The sequence below is a fragment of the Camelus dromedarius genome, chromosome 14, assembly GCF_036321535.1.
Source record: "Camelus dromedarius isolate mCamDro1 chromosome 14, mCamDro1.pat, whole genome shotgun sequence".
NCBI classification, from domain to species: Eukaryota; Metazoa; Chordata; class Mammalia; order Artiodactyla; family Camelidae; genus Camelus; species Camelus dromedarius.
In genome coordinates, this window is record NC_087449.1 from 59,296,465 (window position 1) to 59,315,964 (window position 19,500).

At 44.0% G+C, this 19,500-nt stretch overlaps 1 protein-coding gene across 1 annotated transcript in view; it reads right to left on the reverse strand.

Moving 5' to 3' along the window:
• Window positions 1-630: 630 nt before the first annotated feature.
• The window catches only part of ACTL8 (actin like 8), a 61,167-nt gene continuing 42,297 nt past the window's right edge, over window positions 631-19,500 (reverse strand). Inside the window, exons 2-3 of the mRNA XM_011000915.3 lie at window positions 4,209-4,625; window positions 631-1,840 (exon numbers count right to left, since the gene is read on the reverse strand). Coding sequence (XP_010999217.1) covers window positions 1,091-1,840; window positions 4,209-4,556 — 1,098 coding nt within the window. The 5' untranslated portion in view covers window positions 4,557-4,625 and the 3' untranslated portion in view covers window positions 631-1,090. The remainder of the gene's footprint in view (window positions 1,841-4,208; window positions 4,626-19,500) is intronic.

A 19,500-nucleotide genomic window follows, 5' to 3' on the forward strand; every position in this document is an offset into this window, starting at 1 on the left:
CGATATTCTCTTTATCGAAGTATCTAGAGCTGAACCCTCAGTATCTCCCAGGTCTGCCTGCATCTCTCACTTGTGCCCCTACAGTAGATAACAATATTTGGGGGGGGGGCAGGGGAGGTAATTAGGTTTATTTACCTATTTTTAATGGAGGTACTGGGGATTGAATCCTGGACCTTGTGCATACTAGGCACACACTCTACCACTGAGCTATACCCTCCCCCACCATGACAATCTTCTGAAACCAGAAAAAACCTCATGTATCTTTTTCACCTTGAAGTCCTCAGTACCTAGCATAGTACCAGGCACATAGTAGGTTCTCCAATATTTACCAAATAAATATTACACTAATAGGAACACAAACTTTAGCAGAATATCGGGACATGTGGGATGTAAGAACGGAGAGAATGCGGCATTCAATAAACAGGAGGCTCCAAGCCCTTATCCACTCAGCTCAGTGGTAACCACCGCTCACAGGTCCCCGAAGTCCTCAAGGGCTGCCCTGGTCCCACCCTCGTTCTCACACACTCCCTGGGTAACCCCAAGGGACTGCCCACCCTACCCCCATCCATCACAGAAGCCAGTACTTCCGAACAAGTTGTTTATTTGCATATATAAAACAAGACCCTGGCCAGGAGCCCAGGGGCAGAAAAGGCACTCCAAGGCTTCCTGTACCAGCTCCTCCCTGGCCAGAAAGAGTACATAGGTCTGGAAACATCAACACTCCACTACCCACCCTCCCTATATCCTGCTCAAAAACAGTTCTCTCTTACCCCACTTAAAACCTACTCAACCAAAAAGAACGGGACAACCCAAGGGAGATGCTGGGAAAATTAAGCCTGGGGATGGCAGCTGGCTGCTCCCATCCCAGTGACAGAACACTCCCCTGGAGGGTTTCCAGGGACAACACCCTGTCCTCTCATAGGTTGGATCCCACCCTTAAAACAAGATAAAACCCTAGAAACCTAAAAATTCGCTCATGACTACAGAATTCGAAAGCCAGCTAATCCCACCCCGGCCCAGACTCCTTTCTTGAAATTAATCCACCCGTGCGCATCTGACAGGAGTCGGGTCCCCAGAGCAAGCCAACAGGTCAGAGCTTGAAGCTCTCATCATACTCCTCTTTGGTCATCCACTCAGACTTGTAAGTCGACAGATGAGCCACTACAGATGCTCCCAGCCAGACACTAAAGTTCCTGTTGGAACCCACCCACATGGTGGCCTTGGTGGAGGAGAAATGGTCTGCAACCAACCGGTAGAGACGCTTTGTGAAGCCGGGATAGAGGGTGTTGCCCCCGCAGACCATCAGGTGGGAGACGAGCAGAGGGCGCATGGCGGCCTCGCAAGTCTCGATGGAATCCACGACGGCCTGAGAGATGCCAGGCCCCGGCAGGTCGAACACCTGGGGGCTGAAGAACATCTCGGGAGCCAGCCGCTGCATGGGCGTCAGCTCCACGGGGGTCCCGTCTGGGAGCTGATAGGTGTTATTCTCGTCTGAGCCACTCGGCAGGCTCTGACAAAAGTCCAGCGCCTCCCCCAGATTCTGCGGCACGTAGCACTTGGTCATCTGAGTGCTGGTGACCGTTTCCAGCTGAAAGATGTCGTGTCGATTGCAATCTTCCTTAAAGAGGCTCTTGAAGAGGTAGGCCGAGAGATCCTGGCCCGCGAACTCCAGCGTCTTACCACTGGGCTGTAAAGGGCGGCCCAGGTGGAAAGGCTGCACGCGGGTCAGGCCATAGCCTGAATCCACCACCACGCCGGTCAGGAGGCCAGAGGCATACAGAGACATCTCCAGCTGGTCAGCCAGGAGAATGGATGGGACATCCAGTAACTCAAACATAATCTGCAAGACGGGAGAAGACAGAAGACATTCAAAGTATTTTCCCCAAAGTGCCCTGACCCATTTCTGTTTTCCCCAAGACCTCACTACGTGTCTCCTCTTAAAGAGGGAATCGGCACAGACCTGCATCTTCAAGGGACTGGCTGGTCCTTGGAGCTCAGGCTGGGGGAATAAGGGAAGGGCTCTAGAGGATTAGAAGGAGCCGGATTTGCCTCGGGAGCTTCTTGATGACAGTCTTTCAGAAGACCATTTTGGTGGATGGGTGCAAAGAGCCCCCAGCCTGCAGGAAATGTTACTGAGACGCCTGGTCTTGCGAGCAGTCTGGGCACAAGTAGGGGCCACGGCCAAGGGGCAGATTTGCAGCCTGAATCATTTTTTTAGAAGAAAGAAGAGATGAGAAAAGAAACAAGTGCTGCATGTTCACCACTGCCTCCAAAAGAGTGTGGAAGGACGGAGGAGAGGAAAGGAGGGAGGGAGAGAGGGAGGGAGGAGGGACGGAGGGAGGGATGGAAGGATGGAGGGGAGGGAGGAGGGATAGAGGGGAGTAAGGAGGGATGGAGGGGAGGAAAGGAGGAATGGAGGGAAATATATTCACCTCCTGGCAAGTAAAGCCTATTTTTTAAAATAAAAACTTTTCTAAAGATACAAATTTTATTTACAAACCAGAAATAGACTCACGGACATAGAAAACAAACTGTGGTTACCAGGGGGGAAAGGGCAGAAATGGGGGATAGATTAGGAGTCTGGGAGTAACAGATACACATTACTAGATATAAAATAAACAACAAGGACCCACTGTATAACACAGGGAACTATATTCAATTTCTTGTAATGAGCCGTAATGGAAAAGAAACTGAAATATATGTGTATATATATATATATATATATGTATCTATGTGCACGTATAACTGAATCGCTTTCTGTACACTTGAGACTAACCTTGTAAATCAACTACACTTCAGTTAAAAAACAAGATTAAAAAATAATAATAATATCCTCCAGAGCAAAACAATCATCATAATAAAATAAAATAAAACCTTTTCAAACACCACGACAAAGCTGGAATTCTGATCTTTAGGGTTTGGCAAAGCCCTCAGGCTGCTTTCCCCCTGCCCATCACCCCCTCCGACTTTACAGAGCACCCCACCACCGCCCCAGTTTCCCAGCTCTGCTGCACCCCCACAATTCTGACACTACAAATGCGGAGTCTGCAACAGTCCATCCTTCTGCAGCCGTTGGCCACTCCACTCACCTTTGCAGGCCCATCTTCTCCCTTCAGTGGGAGGGAGCTCCCTCCATTCCCAGGCTCAGAATACCATCCCCTCACCATCCATTCCCCAAACAGAGGCCAGGGTCCTCTTTATCAAACGGAAAATCAAATATGGCCCCACTAAAACCCTCCGGAAGCTGCTTATTCATTTAGAGGAGAGGTTGGCCAGCACTTTCTGTAAAAGCTTTTCTTTAGAGAGTCAAGGTTGCCAGGTGTAGCCCATAAAAACATAAGACACCCAATTCAATTTGAATTTCAGAGAGACAACAAATCATGTTTTCGTATAAGTATATCCCATGTAATGTTTGAGACATACTTATACTAAAACCCTATTTGCTGCTGATCTGAAATTCAAATCTCTCATGGATTTTATCTAGCAAACCTACAACAGTCAATACTTTAGGCTTTGCTCCACTGTTGCAGTGTGAAAGCAGCCCTAGGTGGTATGTAAATGAGTGGGTGTGGCTATATGACAATAAAACTTTATTTATAAAAACAGATGATGGGCCCACCGGCGCTAGTTTGCCAACCCTTGGCTTAGAGTAAAATGCAACCACTTCCCAGAGCCTACCAGGCCTGTGAGGTCCAGCGCCTGCAAGCCTCACCTTCCTGTCTCTCTTGCCACCCTCCCTAGTTCACTGGGCTCCAGCCTCACTGGCTAAAATCACCTCCTCAAAAAAGCCCCTTCCCATTACCCTATTCAAAGGGGCTCCCCTTCTTCCCATCAGTCAGTTCACACCCCATTTCATTTTGTCTCTAGAACTGATTACTATCTGAAGTTTTTATTGGTTAACTTATTCATGGCCCCCCACCCAGAACATAAGATATTTGAGGGTCACAATATGATCTGTGAACATTTATGGAAACGGTGATAGTGCCCGGTTCACAGATAATTTTACCTGCTGCGTCCCTTTCTGCAAGAGGAGCCTCTGGGAGCCCCCTTTCACCTAACACAAGTGCCAGGCACACACTAGGTACTCAGTAAATATTTGTGGGGCAAATTATTTAGAAAGCAGAGTTCCTGGTGCCCAATCATGTCTGAACACAAAGAGCCAGGGTGTTCCCTGCTCCCTGGCCAGGGCAGCCCCGAGGAGATCTTACCTCCAGGGTCTTCTTTCGGTCCCCAGGCTCCCTCAGGGGGGATTCCGTGACCATCACAGGGCAGTCGTCATGCTCCAGCCTGTGCTTCTCCAGGACAAACGACCAGATGTGCTCCACGCCCTCCCAGTTGAGGACACGGCCACGCTGGATGGGGTAGCTGAAGGTGTCAGGACGGCAAAAGTCGATGCCTAGACCCACGCGCCGCCGGGCATAGCTGGGGCCGGGGTTCTCCCTGCACGGAATGTAGTTCACGATGCTCGGGAGGACCATCTGGGGCTCATTCCACCCCGACAAGCCAGCCTTCATAAAGCCAGACCCGTGGTCGATGATAATGGTTCTTGCAGCCATGGCGGAGGCAGAGGTTGGGGAGGTCTGCTAGACGTGGCTCTCCAAGGATGTTTGGCAAAGTAGGGCCACCTGCGGAGGGAAAGGATAGGGGTGATCTGTGACCCCATTAGGCCACCACCAAGCCAAACCTCAGGCTCCCCTGAGCCTGTCTGTTCCCCCTTCCAAGCCTTTGCACAGGCTGTACGCCATCCCTGGAATGTTCTTTGCATCCCAAACTCCTGATCACCCTACAAGGCCCACTTAATGGGCCCTAACGGGTCCTGAGAACCCCACCTTCCCACCAGGCTTCCTCCTCTGCACCTGACACACCCGTGTATTACATCAGGTGGGCACTTTTGCTCCCAGAGGTTGGGCCCTATTATGCTTTGCAGGCTCACAAGAAGTTTGTCACCCAGGAAGTACTTGACAGACTTTGGCTGCCTGATCTGAGGACACATGGGGCACAAACCATCAGCCTTAGGGGCCCCCACCCTCGACAATAATAGTTTAGCAGCAGGAGCAGCAGGAGTAATAGTGACAATGACAGCTTTGGACACCATTTCTGGAGTACACACCCTCCATCCAGTACTACGAGGGACATCTGAACTTTCCATTGAACTATGCAAAATTGTTGTGTGTCCATCAAAAAGGGTCAAATATTAGCCATTTCATATGGTTTGACCTGATAAATGGTCTCATTTCATTTTCACCACAATCTCTAAGGCGGGCGCCATCATTACGCCCATTTTACAGGTAGGGAAACTGAGGCACAGGGGCTGACAGTTACTCTCCCAGGGCCACACAACTAATACAAGCAGGGCTGAGAGTTAAACCCAAACTGGATTCCAAAGACCACACTGCGAGCATCAGGCTAGGCTGATGAGAAGATGTGAGCTTTGAGTATATGCTGAGCAGCTAATATACTACGTGCAGGAGGCTGCATGTGGAACGTCTAACCGTGACGGGTGTCAGTTTTCTGATCTGTAAAGTGGCGGGAGTGAAAACCACCATGCTGGAAAGGTACGTGAGGTCATTGTCTGATTTCCAGACTTAACTATAAAACAACAGTAGCCAAGGCAACGCAGCATCAGTGAAAGGATGATCACATAGATCCACGGGACACAGTGGAATGTCCAGAAACAGATTTGCACAAAAAAATGTCAACTAATCTTTGACAAGGTGCAAAAGCAGTGACATGGAGGAAGAAGAGTCTTTGCAATAAATGATAGGGGACAATGGCATATCCATACACAAAAAAATTTTTAATGAACTTTAATCCGTACCTTGTACTTAAAGAATGAAAATCTAGATCTCAGACCTAAATATCAAACCTCAAACTATAAAACTTTTAAAAGAAAACAGCAGAAAATCATCGTGACCTCAGATAAATGCTTTCTTAAATATAACATCAGTAGCCTGGTCTATAAAAGAACAGCTGGATAAGCTGGGCTTCATCAAAGTTAAGCTTCGTAAGTCAACTGTACTTCAATTTAAAAAACTGTTTAAAAAAAAGTAAGCACTTTTGCTCTTCAAAAGACACTGTTAAGAGAATAAAAAGATAAGCCACAGACCAGGGGAAAATACTTAGAAATCAAGTAGCTGATAAGGAACTTGTATCCAAAAAAATATCAAGAACTCACAAAACCCAATTAAAAAAAAAAAACCAATGTCTTAAATGGACAAAAGACTAAAACACTTCACAGAGGAAGATATAAGAATGGCAAATACATGAAAAGAAGCTCAACATAATTAGTCATTAGGAAAATGAACATTAACACTGTGATGAGGCAGCACTGTATACCTATGAGAATGGCTAAAGTTAGAGGCTGACTGTACCAAGTGTTGGCAAGGAGGTGGAGGAACTGAAACCCTCACACTCTGCCGCTGGGAATGGAAAAGGGTACAACCACTTCAGAAAACAATTTGGCAGCTTCCCAGGAAGTTAAGTACGCACCTCCCATCCAACCCAGTACTTCTACCCCTAGGTCTTTACCCAAGGGAAATGAAAGCTTATGTTTATATAAAAGCCACATGCACATATTTTTAGTAGCCTTATTTGTAATCACCAAAAATCTAGCAACAACCTAAATCTCCTTCACCTGGGGGAGGGATAAACACATCTCCATTCAATGGAATAATATTCGGCAATAAAAAAGAACAAATAACTGATACACACAGTAACATGAATAATTTTCAAATGCCTGAAGCTGAGTGAAAGAAGCCAGACACAAAACGCAACATACTGGAGGGTTCCATTTGTACGACAGCCCAGAAAAGGCAAAACTGTAAGGACAGAACACAAACCAGGGGCTGCCAGCAGCCAGAGGTGGAGAGGAGGGGCTGACCATGAGGGGTAATGGCAGAACTGGGTGGGGGCGGGGTGAGACATTCTGTGCTGATTGTGGAGGTGAGTACACACTGTACGCGTTTGTCAAAATTCTCACAACTACATAGCAAGAAGAGTGACTTTTACTCTAAGCAGAAAATATTTAAGGGAAAAAGCCCAGTGGATGTGGGGACAAATAAAAGGTAGATGAAATCCCCCTGCAGAATGCAATCATCACACAGACAGCAGACTCGGTGCCCAGGATGCATGTAGGTATCTTGTGTAAGAGACACACCCCAGGAGGCAGTTAAGCCTGGAGGCCTCATTCCGGGGCTGTCACTCTGCCAGCTATCTGCTCTGCTTCAGTTTCTGAGCAGCAGTTACATCTGCCTGTCACCATGGAGCATGACAGCCACTGCATGGCCCCAGCCAGCAGCTGCCCACTGTCACCAATCTTGGGGCAGTGATTAGGCCTCACTGCCTTGAATTAGCTCTGACAACAGATGGGGGAGAGCAAAAAGGAGGAGAAAGAGGGGGCCGAGGTACTGGTCCCCCCCCCTCGCCCGCTGGCTGGCTGGCTGAGTGATGGACTCCCGACACTGAATCAGGAGAACCGGGCACCTGGATGACATTCTGGGAAGTGGGCTCTGCCGCTGACATCCTCACGCCTCAAGAGCAGGGTGATTTCCACTGTGACTGCCAATTGGGACGCTCACTGAGGGGGCTCCCAGCTGGTGGCCCAACTGACCTGGTCTGGGAACATGAGGGTGGGGAGCAAGGGGCCATCCCTCCCCTGGACCATGACTGTAGGAAGGAAGTTTGGATGACTCCAAGGAGCCAGCCCCAAGGATAAAGATAAAATCTACACATTCAAAGGCATTTTCTGAGTCACCTATTGTACAGTCCCTACTGAGCACCCACTATGTACCCAAAACCATTCTCGACTGACATGCTTCCTGCCCTCCTAGAGCTTACATTCTACTGAGAAAGACTGTCAGTAACTACTCGATCAAATGTATCATGCTGGGGGTGGGGCGGGGGAGTTGTGCAATGAAGAAAAATAAAAGCTAGTAAAAGCAACAGGGAGTATTAGGGGCACAGAGGCTTGGTGTTATTCTAAATAGGGCACTTTAAAAGCCTCTTTATAGGGTGACATTTAAGCAGAGAACTGAATTCAGTGAGAGAATAAGACATGATTGCCTGGAAAAGCATTCCAAGCCAAAAGAACAGCAAGTGCAAAGGCCCTGAGGAAGAAACTGCTAGCTATGATCTAGGAACAGCCCAGAGGCCAGTATAGAGGGGACATGGTGGGCAAGGGAAAGAGCGTTGAAGCTCTTGAACAGGACTTTCAGACCCCTGTATTGTGCTCAGAGACATGAGAAACCACTAAGGGTTTAAACACAGGAATGGCGTGATCGGACTTGAGTCATAAAAGGGCCATGTGGGCTGATACGAAGCACAGACTGTAGAAGGCAAGAGGAGAACCAGGAGACAGAAAGGATGTGACAAATGATGGTGGCCCACACTATGGCAGTAGCAGCGAAGAGGGTGAGAGGTGGGCAGATTCTGGATATATTTAACAAGGGCTGGAACCACGGAGTGTGAGACAAGATGGGGAATGAAGGAAGATGCCAAGATTTTCACTCTGAAAAGACAGAAGGATGACATATCCATTTACTAAGATGGAAAAGGCCACGGAAGGAACAGGTTTGGGGTAGGGAGGAAATCAGGAATTTTAGTTGGGGTCAGAAGGAAATCAAGAATCTTATTTTAGGCGTACTAGAAGTTTGAGGTGCCTGTTAGACACACATGACGATGTCTAAAGGTGGAGTTTACAGATGCCTGAGCTGGAGCTATAACTGGGAATCACTGAATGGATGAAATTGTAAGTTATGGACATAGACGAGATCATGAAGGGTAGAAAAGACTGGTGCCTGAGGGGACTCTAAGGTCTGGAAGCTGAGCCTTGAGAAGGACCAGTAAAGAGAACAAGAAGCACTGGCCATGGAGGTCAGAGGGAACCCAGAGGGAGTCGTGTCTCGGAGGCCAAGCGGAGAAAGTATTTCGGGAAGAGAAGAATTAAATGTGCTGAGAAATTAAGATGAAGACAAAGGAACATCCAGGGGATTTAGCAACGCAGAAGCCATCAGCAGCTTCTGCAAGAGTTTCATTGAAATGGCGAGGAGAAAATTCTGAGGGGTGGGAGAGAGAAAACTCACCCTGCTCTGCAGAAACATCAGCAGTGTGCAAAACGGAAAATAGCGTTAAGAGTTCAGAATTAAAGGACACAGCCACCAACACAACGTGTGCTTTCTGATTCTGGATCCATCAGAAACAAATCCCCATAAAGAGCATTATTACAGACTTCTGGTACCAGTCAGGATGAAGTAAGCTCACTACAGCCCTCTCTTACCACAGAAAAGAGTTAACAAGTTCAGACAAATACAAAAAGCAACTACCCCAGGGCTCTAAAAAGCAAGAAGAGAACAAAACAGGCAGACTGAGGAGAAGGCTCAGAACTTAGAGAGCTGGATCACTTGTGTGTGGAATCTGAAAAAAAAAAAAAAGACAAACCGAACTTATTTACAAAACAGAAACAGACACAGAAAACAAACTTATGATTACCCAGGTGGGGGAAGGGGGTGGGAAGGGATAACTGCGAGTTTGAGGTCTGCAGATACTAACTACTGCATATAAAAGAGATAACCAACAAATTTCTTCTGTAGAGCACAGGGAACTATATTCAATATCTTGCAGTAACCTATAATGAAAAAGAATATGAAAACAGATACATGTATGACAAAACTATTATTCTGTACACCAGAAGTTGACACTACATTGTAAACTGACTATACTTCAATTAAAATAAAATGAAATAAACAAAGAAACAGAGAAGCAACCCACATAGGGATGAGGGTCTCTTTTCTCTTGCAGTGTTGGCCTGAGGCAGGTTCCCAATAGAGCTTCAGGAGTGGGTGACTGGCAACTTAGACTAAGAGAAAAACCTGCCTTTCTGACCGTAAGTTCAGGAAAAGGGGACTTTGCAAGTCAGAGAGGATGGAGAGAAGAGAGCATTGAAAGGATTCTCCTAGTTCTCTGTAAGAACTCGCTCAAGTCCCGGGCGCCCCTGTGCATGTGGGACAGGCCCAAAGCAACACAGCAAAGGCCTCATGAGCTGAACTGACGTTGCGACCACCACCCACGGAGGCAGACAGATTTACAGTCTGAACCCAACTGGGCTGGCCGAATGCTAAAACATGACAAACAAAAACAAACATTCTCCAGAGGATTTTAACAGAACACAGAGCTTCACAACATAACATTCAAAATATCCAGGACAGAAACCAAAATTACTCAACATACAAAATATCAGGAAGATGTAACTAATTCTTAAGGGAAAAGATTAAATGCCAACTTTGAGATGATCCAGATGCTAGAACTATAAAGATATTAAAGAGGCTATTATAACTATGCCCATGATGTAAAGGCAGACATGCTGGAAATGAACGGGAAAATGAGTGTTTTCAGACAGAAATAGAAACTATAAAAATAACCAAATAGAAATTTGAGAAGATATATATATTATACATCTGAATTTTTTAAATTACATTCAATAGTAGAATGGAGATAGCAGAGGACTGAGTGAGAGAAGTTAAGATATCAACAGAAATTATCCAATCTAAAAAAAATTTTAATAGAAGGAACCCCAGGGTCCTATGGGACTATATAAAAAAGGTCTGACATTCATGTCATTGCAATCCAAGAAGGAAAGAAAAAAGATTGACACAATGAAAATACTTAAAGAAATAAGAAATAAAGGCTAAAGTTTCCCAAAATTTGGTGGAAGACATAAATCAACATATTCAGGAAGCTCAGTACATCACAAAGAGAATAATATTTTTTAATGCACAGACACATCATAGTCAATTGCTGAACACCAAAGAATTTTTTTAAGTCTTGAAAGCCTCTGGAGAAAAATAAAAACATGGTCTATGGCAGAACAACAATTAGAACGACTGTAGATTTCTCATCAGAAAGGCAACAGAACATCTTTAAAGCCCTGAAAGAAAAGACTGTCAACCCAGAATTCTATACCCAAAAAAAAAAAATCCTTCAGGAATGGAGACAAAATAAGACATTCTTAGAGGAAGGAAAACTAAGAAAATTAATCACCAGCAGAACTCCTTGAAAAGAAATTCTGATGAAAGTTCTTCAGGTTGAAGAAAAATGGTAACAGAATCTGTAACCTGGGGAACAAAGGAAAAGCAACAGATACGGTAAATATTGGGGTAAATTACAGAAGGGTATTTTCTCCACGTAAAATATGTGTGGTCATTGAAAGAAAAAAAAAAATGGGTAACAATGTCTGATGGGTTTTCCAACAGAGGCAGGTGTGATACATGCAACTACTTTCAAAAAGGAGGCAGGGTAAAGGGACCGACATGGTTACAGGTTCTACGTGTTACCTGAAGTGTAAATATTGACTAATTGCACTGATAGGTTAAGCAGGTATATGATAATCCCAAGAGCGACCAATAAAAGGTACAAACAGATAAAGCCAAAACTCTAATAGGACAAATGAAAAATGGAATACTAGAAAATACTCCCATAATCTAAAACATGGCAGGAAAGATGGAATGGAGACACAAAAGGACAGGGGGGGTTGGAGGAACCAAAAACTGTAGACCTATATCCAACCATATCAATAGTCACATTAAAATAAAATGTCCCAAGACACAACAATTGACAGACAGAGGTTGTCAGACTGGAATAACAGCAATACAAAGACTTCATTATAGGCTGTCTACAAGAACTCAATTTAAATAAAGTGATAAAGATCAGTTAAAAGTAAAAGGATGGAAAAAGATACACCAGGTGAACAACTGTAAGCTAGAGTAGCTATCTTAATATCAGATGAAGTAGACTTCAGAACGAAGAATATTATCAGGAATATAGACATTGCATCTGATAAGAGTCAATCCACCAAAAGGACATAACACTCCTAAACATGTACGCAACAGATATTCAAAACTCTCAGCCCAGACTGGAAGGTATGCAAAGAGAAACAGAAAAACCCACCTTTCAATTTATGGACTTCAGTTCACTTTTCAGTAATTGACAGAAAAAGTAGACAGGTCAAGTTGGTTGTTCAGAAATTCCCTATTTTTGCCAATTTTCTAACTGATATTCGTAGACCACTCTATCAAACAATAGTAGAACATGCATTCTTTTCAGAAACACATGAAACTCACAAAGACAGGACACATTATAAGCTACAAAAGAAACCCTGACAAATTAGAACTGAAATCATATAAAGCATGTTTTCTGATCATAAAGCAATTAAACTAAAAATCACAAGCAGAATGATATCTGGAAAATCCCCAAATATTTGGAAATTGCACAAGCCTGAACAGTGCATGGGTCAAAGGAAGAATGGGGAAATACTACGAACTGAATGAAAACTAAAGTAAAACTTATCAAAATGTGTGAGATGTCACTAAAACAGAACTCAGAGGGAATTTACAGCATGAAATGTTTGTATTTGAAAAAGAAAAAAAATATGCCAAGGCGATAATCTAAGCTTCTACCTTTAGAAACTAGAAAAAGATAAATGAATTAAACTCAAAGTAAGCAGTGGATGGAAATAATAAAGAACAAAATCATTGAAACTGAAAATAGGAAACCAATAGGGAAAAGTCAATAAAACCAAAAACTGATCTTTGAAAAGATTAATAAATTGATATGTCTCTAGTCAGACTAAGCAAAAAAGAGAGAAGACACAAAGGATTGATATCAGGAATTAGGTGACATTACTTTGACACTGCAGACATGAAAAGAGCAACAGAAAATTATCATGAACAACTTTGTGACTATCAATTTGACAATGTAGGAGAAAAGAACAAATTCCTTCAAAGACATAATCTTCCCAAGTTCTCTCAAGAAGAAATATATAACCTGAATAGCTCTATAACCGTTAAAGGGATTGAATTTTTAGTTTAAAACCTTCCAATACAGAAAACTCCAAGCCAAAAGGCTTCACTGGTCAACTCTACTAAAAATTTAAGGGAAAAAATGATTCTAATTGTACACAATCACTTCCAGAAAGCAGAAGAGGAGGGAACACATCCTATGAGGGCAGCATTTCCTTGATGCCAAAATCAAAGATATTACCAAAAAGGAAAAATACAAACCAAATTCTCTCATGAACATAAATACTAAAAATTCTCAATAAAATATTAGCAAACCCAGCAGTATATAAAAAGAATAATATATATATCAACTAAACGGGACTTATCCCAGAAATGTAAGGCTGGCTTAACATTTTGAAATCAATGTAATCCAATCTACCAACAGACTAAATAAGAAAAACCACATTATCATCTCAGTGGCTGCAAAAAAAAAAAAAAAAAAAAAAAAAGCATTGGGTAAAATTCAACATGGATCAATAATTAGGAATAAAAGGAAATTTTCTTAACCTAATAAAGGGCATCTACAAAAGACCTACAGATAATATCACACTTAATGGTGAAGTACTGAAAGCCTTCCCCCTTTAGGGGATCCCCTAAGATCAGGAACAAGGTGAAGAGGTCAGTTCTCACCACTTAATTAACTGGAAGTTCTAGCCAGTACAATAAGGCAAGAAAAAGAAATAAAGGGCACAGAAATTGGAAAGGAAGAAATAAAACTGTCCCTATTTGCAGAAGGCACCATTGTCTATGCAGGAAATTCCAAAGAACTTACAAAAAAGATTCTAGAAGTAATATGTGAGCTTGCACAACTCACATGATACAAGCTCAATGTTTTAAAAAGCAATTATATTTTATAAACTAACAATAAACAGCTGGAAATCAAAAATTTAAAAACAGTGCCATTCGTAATAGCATCAAAAACTATAAAATACTCTGGTATAAATCTAACAAAATATGTCATAAAATATGCTAACAACTATGAACACTGATGAAAGAAATCAAAGAAAACCTAAATAAATAAATAGATACGCTGTGTTCATGGATTAGAATATTCAGTATCATTAAGATGTTAATTCTCCCTAAATTTATTTATAAATTTAATCCTAATCAAAATCTCAGCAGGAGTTTTTTTTTTTAAGATATCAACAAAATGATTCTAAAATTTATAGGAAGGTAAAGGACCTAAAATAGTCAAAATAATTCTGAAAAAGAAGAACAAAGTCGGAAGACTCACATAATGTGATTTCAGGACCCACTATGAACCTACAGTAATCAAGACGCATGGCACTGGTGAAAGGATAGCCACACAGATCAGCAGGAAAGAACAGAGTCCAGGAACAGACGCAGACGAACACAGCCAACTGATTTCTGCAAGGATTTCAGTGATGAAAGATAGACTTCTCAATAAATGGTGCTGGAAAAAACTGAACCTCTCTGAGGGGAAAACAATAAACACCTCAACCTATTCTTTACCTCTAACGCAAAACTGAACTCGAAATGGATCATGTAAACTATATTTATAAAACCCAAAACGGTAAGATTTATAGGAGAAAACATAAGAGAACATCTCTGTGACCTTACCTGAGAACACTGAAGTGTTCTGAGATACAACATCAAAAGTAGGAGCCATAAAAGGGGAAAATGGCATACTAGACATCATCAAAATTAATAAGGTCTGCTTTGTGACACTATTAGGGAAATTTAAAAGATATGCCACAGAATAGTAAAATGCAGTTTACCCTTGAGCAGCACAGGTTTGAACTGCGCAAGTCCACTCATATGCAGGTTTGTTTCAGTATATATACTGCACTGCGACACTCCCCGCGGCTGGCTGACTCCACGGATGCAGAACCGTGGATACAAAAGGCCAATTGTAACGTTACATGTGGGTCTTCAAAGTGAGATGTTTAAGGCACCCCAGCCCTTGGGGACAGAAGCCCCTTAAACATCTCCCTTTAAGACCCACAGAACTTATATCCAGGAGGCCCATGGGGCTGCAGGGAATGGAGAGTCCACCCTTGAAGGGATCACGTACAGACTCACTGGCCCAGGGATTCAGTGCAAAAGCAGCAGTTTGAAAAGCGCCTGGACCACATGTGAAGGAAGTTCACGGGTTAACTTTAAAGCATCTGCCACGGGGGCAGGAGGCTGTTGGGACTCCCTCCAGGGATGCACTGGTGAGCATCATATCTGCACTCTCCCTCTACCTTGCTAGTGCCAGTGTTTACAAGTCTCAAATCATGATGTTGTACACCTGAAACTAATATAATATTATATGCAAGTTAGACTTGAATGAAAAAAACGAAAATGAAGGAAGGGAGGGAGGGGAGAGAGAGAGAAAGGAAGGAAGGAAAGGAAGGGAAAGAAACTTTTTAAAACTGGGCAAAAGATTTGAACACTTTATCAAAGAAACTGTATAGATGGTAAGTATATGAAAAGTTGCTAAATATCATTCTGGAAATGCTGTTTAAAACCACAATGAGTTGCTACTACATACATATTAGAAAGGCTAATTTTTTTAAGTATAATACCAACTGCTGACAAGGATATGGAAGATGGAACTCACACACCGCTGGTAGGAGCATACAAAGGTACAATCAGGGAAATAGCTTGGAAGTTCCTTATACAGTTAAACATACACTTAATACCATTCAACCGAGAAATTCTATGCTTCTGAGGAATAAAAACTTAGGTTTGCACAAAAGCCTTTACATCAATGTAAAAATCACTTTATACCAATGTAAATCACTAAAAACTGGAAACAACCTATGTGTTCTTTAACTGGGCAATGGATAAACCACGGTACAATCATCCCGTGGTACACCCCTGAGCAATAAAACGGAACCAACTACTGAAACAAGCAACAATGTGGATGACTTCCAAAACTGGTATCTAAGCGAAGCAAGCCAAACCTATTTACTGCGTGTTTCTGTTAATATGACATTTTGGAGAAGACAAAACTCTAAGGACAGGGAACAGATCAGTTGTTGCCAAGGACTGGGTGCGGTGGGAAGGGGTGACTACATAGGGGCCATGGAGGAATTTTGGGGGGTGATAGAACTGTATTATATCTTGCTTGCAGTAGTGGTCACATGCCTGTATGCATCTGTCAAAATTTAGAACTACACAAAAAAAGGGTGACTGCATGCACATTTTTAAAGTGAATTTTTAAAAAGGACGTTCGGGGAACTATTGGTGAAATTTGAATATGGGTTATATTTTCAATGTTAAATTTCCTGCACTTGATCACTGTATCGTGGTTTTGAAAAAGAATATCCTTGATTTTAAGGAGATCCATAAAAAGGTATTTGCAGGCAGAATGTCATGCAATTTAGTTTCAAGTAGATCGGGGGAAAAAAACCAGCATGTATGTATAGAAAAAGTCTCAAAGCAAATGTGGTCAAAAGATAATAACTACTGAATATAGGTGAAGGGTGCATTTTGAGGTGCGCTGAATTATTCTTATACCTTCTCTAAGGATGAACAGTTCTTAAAATTAAAAAGCTTTAGAAAAAGAAAGGATGGGAGGAGAGAAGTTGGAGGCATCGAGTACTGGCGATTTTGATGAGTTCTGCTATGAAAAGAAGCAAAGAAATTCAACAATAGATGTAGAGAGATAAGGGACCCCAGGAGGTTTGGGTTTTTTTCTTTTTTAAGATGAGAAATAGTATGCTAAGGTTTTGTGCTGATGGGAATAATTTAGTGGAGGGAAAAGCTGAATAAATTAGAACCACAATTAAATCTAGACTCTGCCTACTTCTCCACCTCCCAGCCCCTGACCCGCCCCTAGATCATGGACTTCCAGCCCCAATGCCCTTTTTCTGTTCTTCCTGTCCCTGGACCACAGCCTGTTCCTTCCTCCCCTAGGGTTTTGCATGTGTTTTCTCTTCTGTCTGGAGCACCTGTCCCAGGTCTTCTGGAAACCAGCAGCATCTCACCATCTGGATCTCAGCTCAAGGGTCACCCCATCAGAGAAGGCTTCACTGGACCCCAACTCTGCTCCCAGCCAATATCATCAACTACTTTTATTATCTTCATAGCACTTACCTCAGCACATAATCCCATTGCGTTCTTTTTAAAATTTTTTTTGAGGCGGAGTTAATTAGGTTTTCACTTATTTATTTTAATGGAGGTACTGGGGATTGAACCCAGGACCTCATGCATGCTAAGCATGTGCTCTACCACTGAACTGTATCCTCCGTCTTCCTGTTGTGTGCTCTCCGACTTATCTCCCCCTCAGCACCACCAGAATCTAGATTCCAAGGTGGACAAGTTTTTGTCTTTCGCTTCCATGTTCCCATCACAGAACTGGCATATTTTTGTTAAATCAATTTGTGTTGAATGAATCACTGTCTTAGAATACACTGGTTTGCTGGCAGAAGGATGGTTCCGCATGGACTCCCCTCCCATGTCCCTCAAACATTAGTTTCTTCCATGGGCTTCTGGTTGCTTCCCTGCTCAAAACCATTTAACCGCTCCCACAGCCAACACACAGATACAACCTGAACTCATCTTGACTTGCAAGGCACCCGGGTCTGGCTTTCCCAGCTAGTCTCATCTCTCTCCTCTCCAGGCACCTGAGGCCAGAGCCAGGCTGCAGTATGTGTTGCCTGAGAAACGTGTCCTTTCTGCATCACTTCTCTGCCTGAAATTCCCTCCCACCACACCTCACCAGTCTTTAAGGTCCAAATAAAACCTAGTCTCCTGAAGGCTTCTAACACCAGACAACTTCCACGTGGGAGCCCTACCCTCCCAGGACCACCACAACACAGAACACTCGCTGAGCACCGCTCACTACCTGCCAGGCACTGAGCCAGGCATTTTCCATATGTTATCTCATTTAATCTGCACACCCCAATGACCAGGGCATAGTACTATCATCCTATTTCTGGTTTACGGAGGGAGCAATTAAAGTTTAGAGAAGGGAAGGAATTGGCTCCAAGACACCCAGGCTCCAGGGCAATCAGGATTCAAATCCATGCCTGTGGGTTTCCAAGCCCAAGCTCCTAACTACCCCATGATTAACCATCTGACCTTAGGTTAATCAATTCTCTAAGCTTTAGTTTTCAGATGGGAGAGATTCCTTTTCATGGATGCTCAAAGAACTAGCAATATCATTTGAAGGTAACGGCGTGCAGAACCCTAACACATTAGCTCTTGTTAGTCTGTGGCACCGCTTACTGCTGTCTGCTCCTGTTAATTACCTGGCGTCTGCCTTTTCTCCCTTCCGAGGCTCCACTGCCCCTTGGGTTCTTCACCATGTTTGTACATCCAGGGCACTTGAGGGTGTGTCCATCAAGGCTCCATCTGGGGACCCTGTGAATTGCTTTGTGCTTGTAAACATTTTGCAAGGAGCTCTCTCTACTTAGCACTTTTATCTACATTCTCAGGGAATCCTAATTAACATCGGGAGGTGGGCACCATCATCCCGGGTTTGGTCCCGTTCATGGGGATAGGCACTCCGTGACTGCTGAGGCTACTCCCCACGATTCAGGCACCCTGCCGGGCACCTCCGTCCTCATTTCACCACACAACCACTCTGTGATGATGCAGAACTGCCACTGGCCTCTGTTTTCTATCTAAGGAAACAGAGCCACAGAAAACTTACCCAGGTTCCCACAGCTTTTGAGGGGCTGGGTTAGAACTGGAACCCAAGTCTCTGGCTGCAGAGTCCGTGACCCTCACCAAGCCACCACTTTGCTTCTCATCCTACTGCTGCTGTTGTCGGCACGGCACAAAGATATCCGCATCCCAACCCTGGAACCCGGGAACGTGCGAGGTTACGTGGCAAAGGGGACTAAAGATGCAGATGGAATCGAGGTTACTAACCATCTGACCTTGAGTTAGGGAGAGTAGCCCGGATTATCCAGGTGAGCTCAGTGGAAACACAAGGGCCCTTTTAATGGGGAAGAGAGGGGCAAAAGGTCAGAGTCAGAGAAGGGTGTGAAGATGCAATGACACTGTCAGCTCTGAAGACGGAGGAAGGAGCCATAAGCCAAGGTACGCGGGCAGCCTCTAGAAGCTGGAAACGGCAAAGAAATGGATCCTACCTTAGAGCCTCCAAAGGAACACAGCCCTGATAGCACCTTGATTTTAGCTCAATGAGACCCATTTCATGCTCTGACCTCCAGACTATAAGATCCTAAAACTGTATTGTTTTAAGCACAGAGTTTGGAGTCATCTGTCATAGCAGCAGCCATGAAACTCAAACAGATGCAGAAGTAGCTCACACTTCCTTCCTGCTCAAAACTGACCAGGCCACCGGAGCTCTGTGGTAAGGTCTAAAAGCAAAGCCCCACCCCAAACACCCTCTCCTGGCCCCCGTCAGGGGATCCCTCCTGAAGTCCACTCAGGCTTTGTCTGGCTACCTGGTGAACCCAGACATTTTACCCCAAGACCAGATATGGCCCAGCTTCCCTGCAAATCAGGAATCCAGCTGGGAGGGCAGAAGCCAGGGGCCCTACACAGCGGGCCTGATGGGTTCCAAAGTCCCCTCCCTGGGGGTGGGGAGCTGGCAGGCCCCACCTCCCAGAGGCAGGTGGGCTGAAACTCATCAGAAGTCCAAGGACAAAGGTGAAACCGATCTTTCCAAGGAGCAACTGGGTTCAGGGAGAGCCTTTATTGAGGAAGGCGTGGGGGGCAGAAGAGAGGTACAGAGAGACATCAAATT